Source organism: Monopterus albus, unplaced genomic scaffold (genome assembly GCF_001952655.1).
Source record: "Monopterus albus unplaced genomic scaffold, M_albus_1.0 scaffold172.1, whole genome shotgun sequence".
NCBI classification, from domain to species: domain Eukaryota; kingdom Metazoa; phylum Chordata; class Actinopteri; order Synbranchiformes; family Synbranchidae; genus Monopterus; species Monopterus albus.
Genome location: NW_018128052.1, coordinates 2,109,982 through 2,128,144, shown reverse-complemented (window position 1 = coordinate 2,128,144; position 18,163 = coordinate 2,109,982). Strand labels below are relative to the sequence as shown.

At 41.3% G+C, this 18,163-nt stretch overlaps 1 protein-coding gene across 2 annotated transcripts in view; it reads left to right on the top strand.

Moving 5' to 3' along the window:
* Nucleotides 1-18,163, top strand: part of pik3r2 (phosphoinositide-3-kinase, regulatory subunit 2 (beta)) — a 51,529-nt gene that overhangs the window by 22,927 nt on the left and 10,439 nt on the right. Inside the window, exons 1-8 of one of the 2 annotated variants that reach the window (XM_020616068.1) lie at nucleotides 62-187; nucleotides 1,861-2,764; nucleotides 13,523-13,615; nucleotides 15,634-15,708; nucleotides 16,068-16,220; nucleotides 17,190-17,400; nucleotides 17,505-17,590; nucleotides 17,824-17,926. In XM_020616068.1, coding sequence (XP_020471724.1) covers nucleotides 2,446-2,764; nucleotides 13,523-13,615; nucleotides 15,634-15,708; nucleotides 16,068-16,220; nucleotides 17,190-17,400; nucleotides 17,505-17,590; nucleotides 17,824-17,926 — 1,040 coding nt within the window. In that variant the 5' untranslated portion in view covers nucleotides 62-187; nucleotides 1,861-2,445. Of the gene's footprint in view, nucleotides 1-61; nucleotides 188-1,860; nucleotides 2,765-13,522; nucleotides 13,616-15,633; nucleotides 15,709-16,067; nucleotides 16,221-17,189; nucleotides 17,401-17,504; nucleotides 17,591-17,823; nucleotides 17,927-18,163 lie in introns of those variants that run through there. The other variant, XM_020616067.1, reaches the window with a different exon arrangement.

Genomic DNA, 18,163 nt, shown 5'->3' with positions numbered 1-18,163 from the left:
GAGGTGGAGAGAGGAGGGAGGGGGGTTTCGGGTTGGGGGGGGGAGTTATGGTGGTGTGAGGATTGCGGGCTGTGGTTGGGTATGCCAGTGCCACGTGTCTAGCCTGGCACCTTGCTTGTCGACTCGAAGGATGTTGAACCGAGAGTGTGGCTGAGCCTGTCCGGCTTCTCTCTGAACCAAAAGTGGGGTGAGTGTTGCACTCTGCTGCATCCTGTTGTCACGCTAACTCTTTTTTAGGAGGATGATATTCTTACACACAAAGGTTTACACTGACTGTACATTTGCTTTCTGAATGTCGTGGGGGTGGGGGATAATCTAGACTAAGGTTCGAAAGCATGCATGTTGGCATTCAAAGATGAAAATCGGATGTTTCAGGGTTTTTTTTTTTAATGCGTTCACCTCATTTTATTTATGCATCTGCAATGCATCGTTGAAAACATTGTCCATTCAGGGATGTTTATAAAACGATTGCACAACATCGGGCCTCGCAAAACCAGGCCTATAGTTATTATGGGTTGGAATGTTTTGGAAAATTCCTCTGAATAGCTCCCTACTCTGCGCATACAAGAGCAAAACTTCCATCCACCCTCCTGTCTCTTTTACCTTGCTTGTCACTGACACGCTTCCATCCCGTCCAGAGACGTTCACAGCACCATTGTCCTTGCTTGGTCCACAGAACACAGATGTCATGCTTAATCTGGAAACCCTAATCTCTCCCTCGTCCACTCATTGGTATATTTGCCCTTTTGAATCAAAACTTTGCAGCATTTTTATTTTACTGACCCATTCAAACAGTAAGGGTTTTTTTTGTATTTCGCTATGGACATTACAATCAAGTGTTTTTCAACGCTGAAATTAGAAATTTTATATTGTGCGTTTGATAGATTTGATGAATTTGGTTTAGTAGAACATCTCATTACTGATAAAATCCAGCCTTTTTATTTGGCTGTTATACAATAATAATAACACAATCGTTTTTATCACAGAATATTCATTATGAGTCCACAAATGGACTTTTTGCTGTATATACACTAGATACATCACAAAATATTCATTATGAGTCCACAAGTTGACTTTTTGCTGTATATACACTAGATACAGTGATCTGATTGAATAGGAGTGTGATTTATGCATGGCAACATTTTTCTTTTAAGTGGTGTTTGGTGGTTTTCTGACAGACTGTGGTTGCTCAGGTATTTGTCCTCTCAGTTTTCTCATCTGTAATAGGCTCAGTACATCGACAGAAAAAAGCCAAAAATATTTCTGAGGCAGCACAGAGCTGCCTTTTTTCTCTCCTACGAAGAGTGAACTGTTGCAAGGGGTTCTGCATGTTTCAGAAAATCCTGGTTGTCCTGCAGCCATGGTGCAGGTCTTAGTTTCCTGTGCATGCTTGTTCTGCAAAAACATTTCTTCACCATTTGTTGAATTTCTTCGGATACTGTTGTGTAAGTGTGAGGGACATTTATTGCACAGTGAAACTTTTCCTGTGAAAACACTATGGTGTGTCAGTTAAGGCTGAGTGTGTGTGAATATAGAGTGGAGGGAACGGAGGCTTCAGTCCAGGGACCCAGTTTGCTGTTAGTTATGACGCAGCAGCATCATTCGATCTCTCTCTGTCCTAACCGAAGACTGCACAAATGCACGGAGCTGCCGCAGTTCGCCATTTTCATGCACCGCATTAAGCTTTGTTTCTCATCGATATGGGCCACTTTTCTTAAGGTTATTTATCGAATAGAATCGACCTTTAATCACAATTGTTTCTTATTTTTCATGGTTTAATTTTGTTGTTATTTTTAGGATTAATTTAACATTTTTCTTTTCTCTTTTCTGTTTTTTGGGGGGGGCTTTTATGTCGTTCAGGTCGATTGAAATCCCTGTCCAGGGCACGTGAGAGCCTGAGAAAACCGAAGAGGATTAAGTACCTTCCCACTCTACCACCTGTTCTCCAATCAGACCACTGCATTTGACCATTGAGAGCCACCGACACATGGCCCTCGACTGGCAAAGTCTTTTACTCGGCTGCTCCAATAGCACCCAGCCAGCAGGTTTTGCTGTTTGAAAGAGCATGTTGCCAACGCTCTCCCTTTGCTCCATCATCTGGCTCAGCCGGGGAATCAAGCTGAGGAAAGTGCAGCAGTCCACCAACACCGGGCAGGTTTGAAACCGCTGCGATCTGAAGTTGACCTAACAGCAGCAGAACACTATCTTATCAACTTTAGAAATGCTTCTAAGCTTTGGGTGACTCCCCCCCTTCTCCCTTTGGCCCCCTGACCCCCCATGCCACAGAACTAACACCATCACCAGAATTTAGTGACTCAACAGTCTTTGTAGTTTGTGTGGAGGATTTTAGTGAAGCAGCAGCCTGTTGTTGCAGTGGCACTGCAGTGGGCTGCAACATCTAATCCTCTATTCAGTGGCCATTTTGATTTTTGTCTCCCTAACAAAATGGCGGCAGAAGGTTTCCAGTACCGTGCCCTGTATGCATTTACTAAGGACCAGGAAGAGGACTTGGATCTGCAGCCCGGAGACCTGCTGACAGTTAGCAAGGCCTCTCTGCTGTCCATGGAGAACTACCAGGAGGGCTGCGCGGAGCAGCCCAAGCGCCTCGGCTGGCTCCTCGGGTACAACGAGCGCACTAAGCAGAGAGGTGACTTCCCAGGGACTTACGTTGAGTACGTAGGCTCAGTCAAGATGGCCCTGCCTTCAAGTCAACCCAGGTCCCAGCGACCCCTCCCTGCTGCTCCCAGACCAGACTCGTCTCAAGGTAAGACCCTTATAAACACATTTATACTGCCTGTCATGCAGGTCTACTCCACTGTGTAGCAGCACAGTAGGTCCACTGTTTTCATAATATATCGCAGAGGTTAATGATACATTCGTAGAATTGCAAATTTCAAGGTGGCCTTACATCCTAATGTTGCATTATTTTATGGCTGTCTGTGTGCAACCACCACAGAATTTAATTGATCTCTCAGTTTTCAAAACAGCAAAAATAACAGCATTTTGTTGCTACAAAGTGATGTTGTCTGTAAATTATATAAGAAATCTGTTGCTTTATTTATAAGGTATTTAAAAAAGAGGCTCGTTTCAGAATTGCTACTGAGTTTGATGTGTTTTCAGATGTTATTTGTCAGTATGCCTCAAATAGATAGAGAGATAGATACTTTATTGATCCCGAGGGAAATTCAGGTATCCGGTAGCAACAGCAATGATTACCAAAATCACAGCACCCAAAGTAAAGAAGTGTAAAAATAAAATACAAGGGGAAAAGTATATAAAAAAAAAAAGAGAAATAAGTACAAAAATAAGAGTATGGGAAATATATATCAAATAACATATTGCATCTGTATATACTGTATATGCATATCGAGTAATGTGTACCAGGTATACACTATACATAATAAGTAAATGTGCATGGGTTACCTGTGTCCAGTGCCAGTATGTGCAGGACTGAGCATTGTGTGCAAAGGTAGAAACGATGGTAAACGGTGTGAAGTGCAGTTAGTATAGTGTCATAGTGAAGTGGGATCATAATATTATGTATCTGGGTAGTGACATCACATGTCCATGTCCAAAAGTCAGATCAGACCTCCTCACGGGGAGGAGTTGAAGAGTCGTATGGCCCAAGGGACAAACAGCTTCTTCAGTCTGTCTGTGGAGCAGGAGAGAGACAGCAGCCTACTGCTGAATGAACTCCTCTGCCTGGTGTATGTAGAAAGTATCCGTTTAGAGCGTGTGACATAACAGCCATCCATGTTATTTCATACTGCCTGTCCACTTTTGAAGGATTTGGATCGTTGCGTCTTTACTTTTCTGAGGAGGTGTTCTTTTTTATAGCAGCATTTCTGCAGACAAACTGTAGCTAATTTTTCCTTTCACATACTGTTTAACTACTGCAAAATGTATATTAAAGTCCCCTTCCATTCAAAAATGTGCTTTGTTTACTCTTACTCCACTTGGCCGTTTAACTTGCACTGTGCAGAACGATGTATGTGCATTTATCTGCTGAAGGGCAAGCGTTTCTCTGTGCTCACCTTCAGTCTGAGTTTAAGATGTGTACATACATTTTGTGATGAAGGATTACAGGCAATATTGAGCATTTTGTGAGGAAAAACACAGCTTGTTTTTCAAAGCAGAGTATTATATGTGACATAAAACCTATCTTTAATAAATGTCCATTGGTTGTTGGTGTCATTGGTCAGCCCCCTTGGGAGTTTTGATAGAGCTGCCTTTGGCAGTAAACTTGAATTGACCCTTAATCTATACTTACAGCACGTCATAAGCTTTACATCTCTGAAAGCTCAGCTAACCAAACTCTGCTGAATAATAAAGGGCTAATCCTTCTACTTAGCGGACTCTCCTGGACAGGTCTGACATTCATTCTGTCCTCCTCTGTGGTAACATTCAGCGTTAATATGTGTCTTTGGCATCCAAACTGCATCTGCACTAAAGCCTGCTGCTGCCTTAACTGTGATTTGTTATTGTTTGTTATTGACTCAAGTATGGGTAAAGCATGCAGGCATTTTTGCACACTCAGAAGTTCAGTTAGTTTCCTGCCATTTTGGGAAAGACTGCTGTTTTAATACGTGTGTTTGTATTTTGTGCAAATGAACATTTGTTTGACAGCTCAGGGAGTATAATTTCACATTTTGTACTCAGATAGGTGCCCTGTTCTTTCACGCCTCTCATCACTGCCATGACTTTGGGAAACGTCTGATATTTATTCATAATGGTAAGAGTCTGCTTTCAGCTGCAAGAGCATCCAAGTCAAACATACACTTGGCATGGATCAGTCCACCTTAGCAAGCTCAACTTCAAGTAAAAACTTTGATTTGTTACCTAAGTTCAACAGTCTCAATATATCCATCATTCTCTTCTCATTTGCACTCCCTTGCATTTGGCTTCAGCTGGTTAATTTATTGCTTCCATGTATGTGATGCCAGAGAAAAAGGTGCATAGGGCCAGAAGACATGCATAAAGGTTTTTGTATAATTCTGCGTATTAAACCATATTTTCCTGTCAAACATTTTTCCTGTACTTTTTTTTTTTTTTTTTTTTAAAAGAGAACAGATGGGCTAAGTACAACATGGAACACGTAGGCTGTGAACCCTGAATTACCTTAGGTTGAGCCAATTGGCTATTCATCATGCACAACAAAGTACACTGAGCCTCAGTGTTATTCATTACTTGGAATTCATTTCTCAGTATTTTTCTCTGAAGTCCTGAAAAGCAGTTGATATCAGAGCTGCAGCACAATTGTCTCCAGAATTCTTAAATGAGATTTCTCCTTCTCAGTAACAGAATAACAACTTGAAAGTGAATGGGACGTGAACACAGGCCTTTACTTTCTCCAGCAGAGGCAGGTGAGGAGTACAACAGTGTCCTCGGGGTTTGACAGACAGTGAGACAAACCAGTTGGGCAGCAGGCATTTGTGTCTGGTATTTGGAAAGAAGAACCAAGTGAAACCCAGAGAAAGAGAGAGACGGGGGGGGGGGGGGTGGAACGGCTGAAGTAGGGATACCTCAGCTTACCAACAACCAACAGAGGGGTAGATTGGAAATGCTAGAGCCCAGATTTTACAAATATTATCTTCATGTCTATAAAGGAACAGAGCCCCTGGTCGTGTGTGATTAGAGCTAATGTTAGTGTGGCCCCTTTACTATTTGCAGGGGTCCTAGTACTTGGTATCCACTGGCAGTGCTATGGCCAGGAGGTTAGGAAAGCTGACCAAGATAAAAGGTGAATTTCAGCATCCATCCTTTAACATTCCGCTGAAGAAGAAATTTAGCCTAAACTACGTTATTAGAGCAGGTTATTTGCTTTCAGAAGAAAGGAGCCAGTGTGCACCTCTGCCGTCCCTTAAAAAAAGAATGAAATAAGGAAACAATCTGTCTGCACCACAGCAGCCTGCTCACTGTAAAACCCATGTTTACATGCAGCTTGGCAGTTATCAGATTTCTGTCCAGCCCTCAACAATGCTTGTAAATCAAATATTCCTTTCTTCATTTCATGCTGCTACCACAGCAGCACTCTATGTGAAGTCTTTGTCATGCAAATGCACTCATATACACCTCTCATTAGAAACCCAGTTAAGAGTACACATTACCCCAAAAAAAAAATCTGGTTTCTTTAGCAGAAATGTTGCTGTTAACCACTTCCCCCCCCTTATCCAGCTTATGTAAACCAGATGTCTCATTTGCATTTAGAAATCAGGTTACTGCAGAGTATCGACAACAGTCCAGCTGCTTAAGTGCATTTGTTTTAAGCAGGAACAGGTGAAATGCAAAACAAATTTGTTGTTGGCCAGAAAATGCAAATGGCTCAGTCTTACTTTTTTAGGATTAGTAGTTGACATCATAGTTAATTGGGATTGGCATTAGAATAATTTTTTCAGGTCAAATAAAAAAGTCAGTTTAAGTCGATTATTTGATTAGTCAGCCCCAACCAAAAACAACTATGCAACCAGCCAGTGGTGACACATGGCTCAGTTCGGTTGTTATTGCTACTTTCCTGGCTTTCATTACAGTCTTTTCACAGTAGCTGCTTCGTTGTCCTGGTAATTGTTTTTGGTGAAGGCGATGTGTATGGACGTTCAACAAACTCTGTCAGCCTTTGAAATCCCACTCCCCCATCAACACTAAGAGGAAGCATGAACATTTAGGAGCAACAAATCATTGTCGCTCCATCTTGTCTTTTTTTGCTACTGAAGCTCCACATTTTTGTGGTGTCCCATTGTGCTGGTAGAACAGTGGAAAGGGCTGTAACTTCATCCTGAATAATGAGCACTCAACTTTGTTTTCCACTCAGGTTAAATAACGCCACACTTCATGTTGTGTTTTTGCTGAATCTGCCAACATATCTCCCATCTGCTCTTCACGGAAACTGTGTTTGTAGCACATGTAGCACACGGGCAGAAGCATCGTAAAATTAGTTCCACTTCTTAAATGTCTCAGAGCAGAAACAGCATCATAAACCTTAGTTCCCCTTCTGTACGACATAAAAAAATCTTCAGAAATGATTCAATTTATTTTTCAGTATTCAACAACGCTGACTTTTTGACTCATCGAATAATCAGACATCCATGCACATCCCTAATATTTAGTATGAACATTTTGTACCAGTAAAGAACAAGAGTGCTACACCTACACTCGATTGTTAGATTTTGTATTATCGCTGTGTAAATACACATGAAATCTGGAAAGAGGTTCTGTATCGCAGTTCATGTATTGTTATATTTTCATTCAGTTTTCTGGTGTTGTTTCAGCAGTGAAAACTAGTTTGATAGAATGAAATTTGATAACCTGGTGAACGAACATGACTCATGCTATGTGATGCATACTGTATAGTTTGAGAACAACGCAGAGTGGTAGATGTTTCATTCCACACAGGGAGGCAAAAGGTTTCTCAGCTTGCAGCAGAAGTAATTTTACAAACCCAGAGAGGGTTTTTTGCTTCCCTTCTTTCTCTCTCTCTCCTCTCCCTGGCCTCACTTTAACTGCCTGCTGAAGTGAACCATGGCTTGGCATTTTTTGCAAACTCCTCCCTTCATACTCCCTCTCTCACCGCCCTCCTCTTCTCCCTCGCTTCCATCCTCCCTCCCGTTTTGCAGCCTCTCTCCCTGATTCACATACACATCTGATACTGTCTCTAGGCAGCTATAAACTATGTTAGCAGGGCCAGTTCTCAGAAAGGAGAGACCTCCACTCACTCTCCACTCCCTGTGCCTTTACCAGGAAAACACGTTCAAAGAATCCATGGAGGGGGTGGGAGCGGGGCTGAGACAGCAGAGAAGGAGAATGTGAAAGATATGGAGAGGCTGGAAACGGAGAGAAAAGTTCTGTGATGTAAGCCAAGGCCACCCTCTCCAACTGCAAATAGAGGAACCAGCTGTATTTAGTTTCTCTTCTGATCATTTTATTTTTCTCCTGGAGCTTAGTAAATTTAGCATGTTACAGTTTGCAGAGCTATAGAAAATTTTATTTTCTGGAGCATTACTTTAGCACTAGAGCAGCAAATGAGAACTCATTTAGGCGTGAACTTGTCTTACTGCTAAGATTAATACTTTTAGCAAACCAGAAACACAGTATTGTACATTTTGTACAGTTGCTTACTGAAAGCAGGAGTGAAATAACATCACAGTTCCAGTTTGTTTATATAGAATCATACCATAACGTTTGACAATAGGGAATTTTTCCTAACAATGAGAATAATATAAAAAAAGACTATGAACCAAATTATACTGCAAAGATGGGGTCTGTACTTTTACTCCAATATATGCACAAGTATGTGTCAGTGAACTGAAAACTGTCCATTTTAATATTTAAGGTTGCAGCTACACTTGAAACAAACTAGTCTGTATGAATTACTGACTGACCATGTCGAAGGAAAAAGTGTTTTTAGCAGTTCAAAGCATCTGCAGGTGCAGAAAAGCTGTCATAGAGAGACGAAATGTGAAAGACGTTTAAATTGCAATAGTCGCCCACACTTCTGTAGTGAATTTCCTTGAAGCACAAACAAATATCAAGACACAATATTTCTAAGCTGATAAAACACAAATAGTCATGATCTTTCATGTCTTTATTGAACACACCCATTAAACATACAAAGTGATGGTGGAAAACGTAATGGTAACACCAGGCTTCTGATGTCACTAAACATCAACTGGAGTCAGCTGTTAGCAAACTTGGAGTCTAATTGGTGAAACGAGAATGGATGTGTGGTTTAAAACTTCCTTAACTTATAAAACACTGAAACAGTGTCAGTGTGCTGTTCACAAGCAGCATCAGCTGATATGAGCCAGGCCTCTCAAAAGGGAGAATTCAGAAGACCTATGAACATGAGTTGTTGATCTACTTGTAGCTGGAAAGGGTTACAGAGTCATCTCAAAGACTTTAGACATTCAACAGTCCACAATTAGACATTCTGTCTATAAATGGAGGCAATATGGTACTGTGGCTACTCTCCATAGAAGTGGTTACCCCACCAGGATCACTCCAAAGGCATAATGCAGAATGCTCAGTGAGGTAAAAAAAAAAAAAAAGGACCTTAGTGTAACAGCAAAGACTTGAAGGATTCATTGGAGTTGGTTAACATCTCTGTTCATAAGTCAACCATATGCAAAATATTGAACAGGCATGGTATCCATGGCAGGATGCCACGGAGGAAGCCATTGCTCTCCAAAAACAACATTGCAGCACACCACAGCTACAGGAAGTTCTTCCTTGAGGATATTGCTGCAAAATGTGGTTCAGCCAATTTTAAAACACAGTTTCCATTACTTTTTCTACCATCACTTTACATGTGTAATGGGTGTGTTCAGTAGAGACATGAAAGTTCATGACTGTTTGCGTTTTGTCAGATTTAGAAATATAGTGTTTGTTGATATTTGTGACTTTGATGAAGATCAAATCACAATTCATGACCAGTTTATGCAGAAAACCTGGAAAATGCAAGCAGTGCCACTGGTTTTTCTTATGATTGTATACATGGGAGATGGCGCAGTACCTCCACAGCAGGTTTGCTCTCTGGATCAGAATCAGAATCACAGAGCCAAAAAGCCTCTTCCTTAAAACAAGAAGATAGTTTGTGAGCGCACACAACTCCTGTTGCTGGTGTCGCATGTGGGCAGCACAACGAATGAAAGAATTCTGCTTTTACAACGGCACCGGTGGATGTTGGGCAAGATCACAAAGGCCTGGATTATGCCCATGCAAGGAGATCCATAAACTATCATGTAATACTTAATTTTGTTAGAAAAAAATTCTTGTGAGCAAGAGTTTGCGAGATGTGTATAAACCCAGCTGTTTCTGCATAAAAGTACTAGAACATACGTACACCTAATATTTGAGCTTTAGGTCACGTCTAAGATGAGAATTCACCGTTGTAACATTGTAGATAAGTCATAAAACAAGGAAAAGCATGACACGGGCTCTTTAAGTAACCTACACACATTTTCTCTATGGTATTGTGAGCCTAGTGATACTGGGACCCTTTTCAACATAAAATGTATTTGTGTGTATAAATTGACATGTAGTGCAAAATAGTTTTGTACTACTTGACTAAATATACATTTTCTACATTTTTGACTAAAACTTAAAAGATTTCTTTGTATAATGTTGTGTAGTGATCACCTGTGTTTAACATTATTGCAGGGGCTGACTTGTACACGTGTAACTTGGAAACATGTTGTGACAGAGGAATGGATGGTGAGCCCAGTCATGATGCATTGACTGTCTACATAGTTGGGATGCAGTGAAGACACGTAGCAGTGAAACGTGACCCGCAGCATACACATTGTGACAAACCATCCATGAGCCAGACACCAACTGACCGTGTTACCACCACATTTAAGAACCACATGTTTGGAGTAAACAGTGGAATAAAATAACATGGATAATAAATAGAATGGAGTGGAAATATTTTAAGTAGCAAACTATTCCTTTTTAATTTTGTAAAACATAAATGGATTTCTCATATAATTCAGTTCATCATGGCATGTGACAACTCAACTTACTGTTATACATACATTCATATTTTATTCCTTTTTTAAATGACTAGTTATACAGTAAAAATACTTTTTCAGTGGCTTGATTTGTATTATCATTTGGGTAATTATAAATTTGACAGTGTTTTGTCAGAAAGAAAGTAACGAATGAATAATCTGTTGAACAGGTAGAAGCAGTAGCATGTCCCAATTCCAGTACTGTTTAATAAGATGTTCACATAAAGTCAGCATGTTGGAGTGCTGCAGTGGAAGGCAGCAAACTGCTGGGGTTTGATTTAACCAGTGAAACAGCCTGTGAATGAAGTCGTGCCGTATCTCTGCGCTTGGAGAAGCTTTGGTTTCTGACACAGAGCTCTGAGAGAGAGAGAATGCAGCAGAGCCAGCTACCTGTTACATAAGCACACTGATACAGAGGATACAGAGCAAATATTTAGCTTCACATAGCTTTGCATCATCCAGGCTGCTTTTGCCTATGTGTTGCTTACAAGTCAGTGTAAACACACAAAAGACAGGATCTGCAGCATTTGTCCCACCTTCACTCTTTCAGCTTCATGTGTAGGGGAGCTCACATCACTAAGCACGTATAGGTGCTGCTGAATGATTTCATTTGATTTATTTGCTGTAATGACTTTATCAAGGTCTGTAAGAATCTCTTAGAAAGGAAAACATTAATGAGAAGGCCTCAAATGCACCAGGGCTCACTTGTTAAAACACAAAAGTGCAAAACTGCACCGTCTGTCGTGTGTTTCTCTCTTTATCTCTCCCTCTTTCTCAGTTTCTCTGTTGCTCCCATTGGCTATGTCTCGGGGCATGTCAAGTCATATGCCTGTCTTCCCATCTGCAGTCAGCCAAGGAAGTGGTTTTAATTGACTAGCAAATTCTCTCTCTCTGTCTCTCTTTTTCCATACCTTTCCAAAATCCTGAGAAGACTGCAGGGCTGCCACTGCATTTGCACGAATGAGAGAAAACAATCCTTTGCAAAAAAGTTTGCACCTTTTTCTTTCTTAATGAAGAGAAACATACAGTGAAATAAAGTGTTTTTGTATACTTTTTGGTGAGCATAGGGCAGTTATTGTATTTTCCCACTTCCCTCTCAAACTCAGGGAATACACTGATTTAACACCTTGTATTCTTACTTCTTTGCCTGTTAAATGTGATTTACATGTTTAAAGTGCCTGCAGCCTGTCTAAAACCAGGAGCACTGGCTTCTGCTCTCTTTTACTGAATAATTAATAGCCTCTGCTTTCTGAAGCAAAAGCTTGACGTACATGAAGCATGTGACTTAAACGTCCACTGAACAGACGAAAAATAGCAGCAGACCAAAACAGATCTGTGTGGAGCGATGAGGAGATCACAGTGATTTAATGGCACCCGAGTGGAAAAATGCACCACTAGCTGTTTATCTCAACGAGCTACCTCTTACATTTCACATAGCGACGGTAGACTCATGTTTTTCTTTTGTAGATTCTCTCAAAATTCGGTTAAAACTGTGCCACAGTTGGACTTCCTGTATTGTATTTTATCTTCCCACTCCCCCACCAGTGCAGCCCTGTTGCCATTTTTGGTCTGAACTCCAACTCACCAGGTCACAAGAGATTGCAGAAGGACAAGAGTTTCTTTTAAGCACAATGTGTCCCTAAACTCATTAGTGGTGGATTGGAAAACAGGCATAAGGATCTGTGTGTAATGGTTGAAGCAACTTTAGTTTTGTTATACACTGATAAACTACGTACATCATCCTGCTGATAGAGGAGCCAAGTCAGAGAGATGATTTGTTTTGTTTGGCATTAGCAACCTATGTATATTGATGTTTACTTTGCAGTGAACATGCATAGTATATAGAAAGCCAAAATGGCCAGTATGTATAAGGAATAGGTAGAGGTCTGTCTGGCTTGGTAGAGAGCTGGAAACACTTCCAGGCAAAGTTTCCATGTTTAACCAGCAAGAGAGACGGAGAGGAAGGGAAAAAAGAGAACGGCTGTTGGAATCGGTAAAAGGGAGCAAGAGAGACAGTCCAGCAAAAATGAGCAAAGAACAGAGAAACAGAGAGAGAGTGAGGGCGAGAGAGAGAGAGAGAGAGAGAGAGAGAGAGAGAGGAGAATGTGCTGACGCGGCATTTCTTGTCTGAACTCCCCAAATTAATAATCAGTGGTTTAACCAAGTCATGCCAGGAACAGGAGCCTACTGGCAAGCCCTATGCAGGCCAGGCCTGCCCTGCCCCCCGTCTTGGTCTGGGGGCCAAACAGGAGGTGTTGCGCCTGCCTGCCCTGGCCGGGCCTGGCACACTGCCATCGGCCTTTTGCTTGTTCAGGAGTTTTGATTAAATCCTTTATTGTGCTCCACTCACGCGAAGAGCTAAGGCGAAACACGGAGCAGGACGGAGCGGAGGGGAGGAGAGACAGCAAGACGGGAGAAAAGAAAAGGGGGGGAAAGAGAAGAGGGAGGGAGGGAAATGGGATCTCTCTTTTTCCCTCTTGCTTTCTCCTTTTCACTTTCTCTTGCACTGAAAAGATGTTTGATTTAGTCTATGGGGAGTTGTAAAGTAGATAAAGTTTTTGCTCGCCATCAGCAGTCTGTTTTTTTTCTACCCCTGTGGTCTTTTTTTATTTTCACTCTTCTGAATAAAAGCTCTTTTCATTCTTTTGTGTGTTTGCTAAATTGTTCTGGTGTTATTATCATACGCCTCATCGGCTAGACTTCCAGACTACAAACCGCCACAGTGACATGCATCATAAAGATTCAGGTTTTCTCAGTTTCAGCTCATTTTAGGAGGTTTTTATTAGAGTATTGTGCAGGTAGGTGGAACACAGAATATTCAGTGTACTTCTTGTGAAATGTATACTAAACTCCACCTGTTCATATTTTATTATGTTCCTCATAGATTTTCTGTATACTCGCAACACTGTACATGCTCTGTATCTGCAGCTGCTTCTAGTTAACTGTGCCCTTGTCAGTGCTGCTGGTCTTTCGTAGGCTTTGTACCAGAAGCGTAACAGTGATTTGTGTTGTTGTTTCAGCTGTTTCTGTGCCGGACCTGAGCGAGCAGTTCACACCACCAGAGACAGCCCCCCCTGCCCTCGTCAGCCTGATCCAAGCCATAGAGAAGAGAGGTATATCCGTGTCAAGCGGCCAGCGTATTTGCCTGTCGTCTGTCTTGCTGATTTTCTGTGTGCTTGTCTCCCTCCCGCCATCTGCCTCTTGTGTTCATGCCAGCATTTGCACAAGTGTCGACGTATAGACATGTGGTTCCAGTCAGGCAGTCACACAGATGCAGAAGTGCACACTCTCTGTAATCCTCAGTTGGTTCCAGACTTGACAGAGATTTGCTGCATTGAATGAAGTTTAATGTGGTTTAAGTTGGAGCAGTTCTCATTGTTCTGAGAGTTGCACATTGGGTCTGATTCACACTGTTATTAACAAGTAGCACTCAGTGGGACTTCTGTCATCCTTTTTGCTTTCTCTGTCAGTCTGTCACTCACACAAGGACAGCTAGTTAACACCACTAATTATTACTATGGCCATCTATTATTGAGCAGATTTTATTAGCAGTAAAATGATTTTTTATTCACAAAATGTAAAAGATTGTGAATCATAGTTTTGAACCTAATATAACATTTTCAAATTGCTGTTTTTTTTCTGGCCAACAGCCCAAAAAACAGATAACAGGGAGACGGTGACAAGCAGCAAATCAACAGGGACTGGTCAATATTTAGCAATTATAAAAATAGCTCCAGATGATTTTTTTGTGTATTGTCAAATTGACTCATTTATTGAGCAGTTGTTTCAGCTCTGCAATATTCAGGGTTTAAAACTCAGACCTACTCACGGTGTGTACAATATCAGGAACACTTCACCTGTGTCCCAAGTCCTTGTACTTAATATTCATCTTTATAGAACACCGATTCTGCAGTTACACTACAAGGAATCATCATACATATCATTTTACACAGGAGGTACTGCAGTATGTGTGCTGACTGCAGAATGACACTACTGATTCAACAAAGACAGAGCAAAATGTTTTCTCTGTCTTTTTCAAATATACTTAATCTAATTGTTCCAGTGTGTATACATCTGGAAAGTAATTTGTTTGTTGTGTAGCATTGTGGTTCAGTCTTCTCATGAAGTATAGTTCAGGTAGAAGCCATTATTCCTTATTTAATCTAATGAAATCTGTGTTGATCACAACTGAAGAACTCGAGAGGAGGCGAATTATAGAGAGAAGTTTTGAAATATTTGTTTTTTTCAAGGCTAAAACACAACATACTGAGAGAGATCATCCAAAATTCTTCTTATTCTGGTAAACATTTCAACAGCGATATTTACTAGAAGGTCTGTCTCTGAAAGTAAATATTGTAATGTAGCAGTAAAATTGAATTACTTCCCACTGCTGGGTGCACACACACTCTGACTGTATGCTGTGGTTTTCACAACTACCTGAGAGACTGGCTTGTCTCAGGGAACTGCCTCTTAGATTCAAGCTGTCTAGACCCTGTGTTTCTAAATGTTTTTTTTTTTTTTTCAATGTAGTCATTCAGAGTTAAATGTTTTCTTCAGGGACATTTTCACAGGACGGCTGAAATCTTTCTCTCAACATCTTGAAAAGAAATTCAGGTTTACTTTCTATGCCGTGTGACTAAAAAATTTTCCACAAACAGAAATGCTTAATACGGGAACATGTGTTGGCTCTGCTCTTGTAACTGTTGCTTGTACAAAAACCTTTGAAGAAGCACCTTAAAACACTCAGCGGACCTGTTAGGATGTTCCCCAGTAGTTTTATTTGGCCAAGGGCCGCATCACATACAAGTTGTTGCTTACAAACTGATATTGTCCAGCTGCAAATTAAAAACCTGTACTGAATGTCCAGTATTTTTATTATATTAATTTATTATCTACGAGGCAGACAGAGTCAGATTAGAGCGAGCCTCTGGCTGCAGTGTGGGGCTACATGTGCATTCGATTTTATGAATATTTGTTTTCTATTGGTAAAATGTGCTGTTGCTACTTTACATTTCCCTTCTTATCCTTCTCTTGTCTTACTTTGCTCTACTTGACTGTTCAGTTGTTTTTTTTTTGGGAGGGGTGGGGGGACTAGGTTTCCAATCAACTTACCTTTGTCTGTCTTTCTCAGGTCTGGACTTCAAGACACTGTACAGGACAAATAGCTCCTCAGTTTCTGACAGCACAGAGTGCGGCCTGAGCTCCGGTGAGTTATGTTGATGCTAAACTGGATTTCATGGATACATTAGGATTGTTTTTGAACCATGAATGTTGTGTTTCAGCTGTGCCTCCTAATTTGCAACCAACTGTCACACTGACAGTTTTAGGCAGGTGGTCATAATATTATGGCTGATCGGTGTTGAACATTCTTTAGCTCCACTTAACTGTCTTGTCTACCTGGTATAACCCTGCATCATTATCTTTAAAGAGTTCCTCAGCCTAAATGAAACCCATCACAGTCAGCAGAATAACATGTCTTACCAGATTTCAGTCTGGTACATTGATTTTTTTTTTTCTTGTCATAAGTTGCATTTAAAAGCCTTTGCATTTCCCTTTGTGGTCCAGAAAGTGACATGGGTCCGAAAGATGTGGGTTACCTATCTGAGTGTGTCTTGCACTACCTGGAAGACCTCCCGTCACCTGTCATTCCAGCCCCTCTTTACCCCTACCTTCAGGCTGCTGTCACACTGCAGCAGCAGGTCCTACAGCAGTCAGCAGGTACAGTAGGTCTCATTGCATGAGGAAGTGGTTAAAGCTGATGCTTTTATTGACTGAACACCCATAAGGAGCGGCGTCATCTTTATTGACTTGATAATATATCATTAATAGAGGTTTTACATCACAGATTATAGATTCATTTACTTACTACTTCTAGTTTTTGCTGGTACAGCATGAAAAGAACTTTCTGAGGATTGAGACTTGCTTGAAGTAGGATGTTTATCAGAGTGAACATGTTGCCATCTGTCTTTTTTTCATTAATTGTTAGGGCTGTGTGTTGTCAGAACTCTGGCAATACAATACATATCGCGATACAGGGGTTACGATTTAATATCAGAATCAGCTTTATTGGCCAGGTGTGTTGGACACACGATGAGTTTGACTCCAGTACAGTGACTCTCAATGTGTGTGTACAATGTTCTTCTGTAAGACAATGAGTAGCCAAGTAAACAAGCTGAGACTGGTGATGCTGCTGATGTTGGACATCCACTTCAGGTCCTGGGAGACAGTGGAGCCCATGAACATGAAGCACTCTACTGATAAGACAGTGCTGCTGAGTATGGTGCTTGCTTTCCCTAAAGTCCACTGTCATCTCCACTGTTCTGAGTGCGTGCAGCTCCAGGTTGTTGTGACCAGTCCACAGGACCAGCTGTTCAACCTCCTGTTTTTAGGCTGACTTGTCACCATCTCAGAGACTGATGACCGTTGTGTCATCTGCGAACTCAGCTGAATCTTCTCTGCACAAAGGACACCATGAGTTGATATCAGATATATACTGCAGAAGCATAAATTGACCCTCTTGAACTTCTTGAAAAATACCAAACAGTGCAATAGATGTAAGGATCAAAGACAGTCTTCAGATTTTTCTCAAGCTGTGAAGTCAGATAAAAGTGTACACAACATTGTTCAGTGTGACACAGTAGTTTGATCTATAGATCCCCTTCATGGTTATTTGACTCCCTCTTTCAGACGGTGCTGTAGCTGGTAGCCATGACAGAGAGGTAAGCCAGGTCCTCGAGAGCTCCAATGCCATCCCTCTGCACCACCGTCTCACCCTGCAGTACCTCCTCACACACCTGGCCAAGGTCACCCAGGCGCAGGCCAACAACGGCCTGGACACGCACACGCTGGGAAAGATCTTCGGACCGCTGCTGATACGACCAGGCCATTCCACCACTTGGTAAACTCTGCTGTGAAGTGTTAGGCTGCTGTAGTAAATCTAGAGTTTATTGTCGTTCAGCCACTGTGACGTTAAAAGCCTCGACTGATTGATTGATTTTGTAGGCTGCCACTGGATGAGGAGTTCCCTGCCCATGTGGTGGAGAGGCTGTTGATAGAGAGAACCACAGAGCAAGACCTCACTCCTCCAGGTGCGTTATTTTTCATTATGGTTCCTTAGAGCTATGTTTGTATCACAGCACATAGACACTTTAATTAGTACGCAATAAAACAGCTACATTAGCTCTAATACACCAAACGTTCATTCTTCCAAGAAGTTTCTTACAGACAACTTTATACTTGTAGGTACTCTCCAGGAGTTCATGTGCTAAGTGACAGGTTTAAGTCATTTTATTTCTGTATGTATGTGTGTGTCTGTTTCCAGTTCTTCCAGCAAAGCCAGTCAAGTCGAAGATTTCACCATCAGCCCTGACAGACACATCCAGCCTGCTGAATGATGCTGAGTGGTACTGGGGAGAAATCTCTAGGTGAATTATGAAAGTAGAATGTTGCTTTTCTGAAGGAAATTCAGCATTTCAGTCACCAGTTACCATATATATCGAAGTCTCAGTTTGTTAAATGGTGGAACCACTTGATATGTTTATTTTTCAGAAATCACTCTTCCTCATTATATCTGTTTATAAATGTGGAAATTGTGCCATTATCTTGCAGCTGATCATGGTTAGCGTTCATGAGGTAAATCCTGCTTGTCATCAAATTTGCAG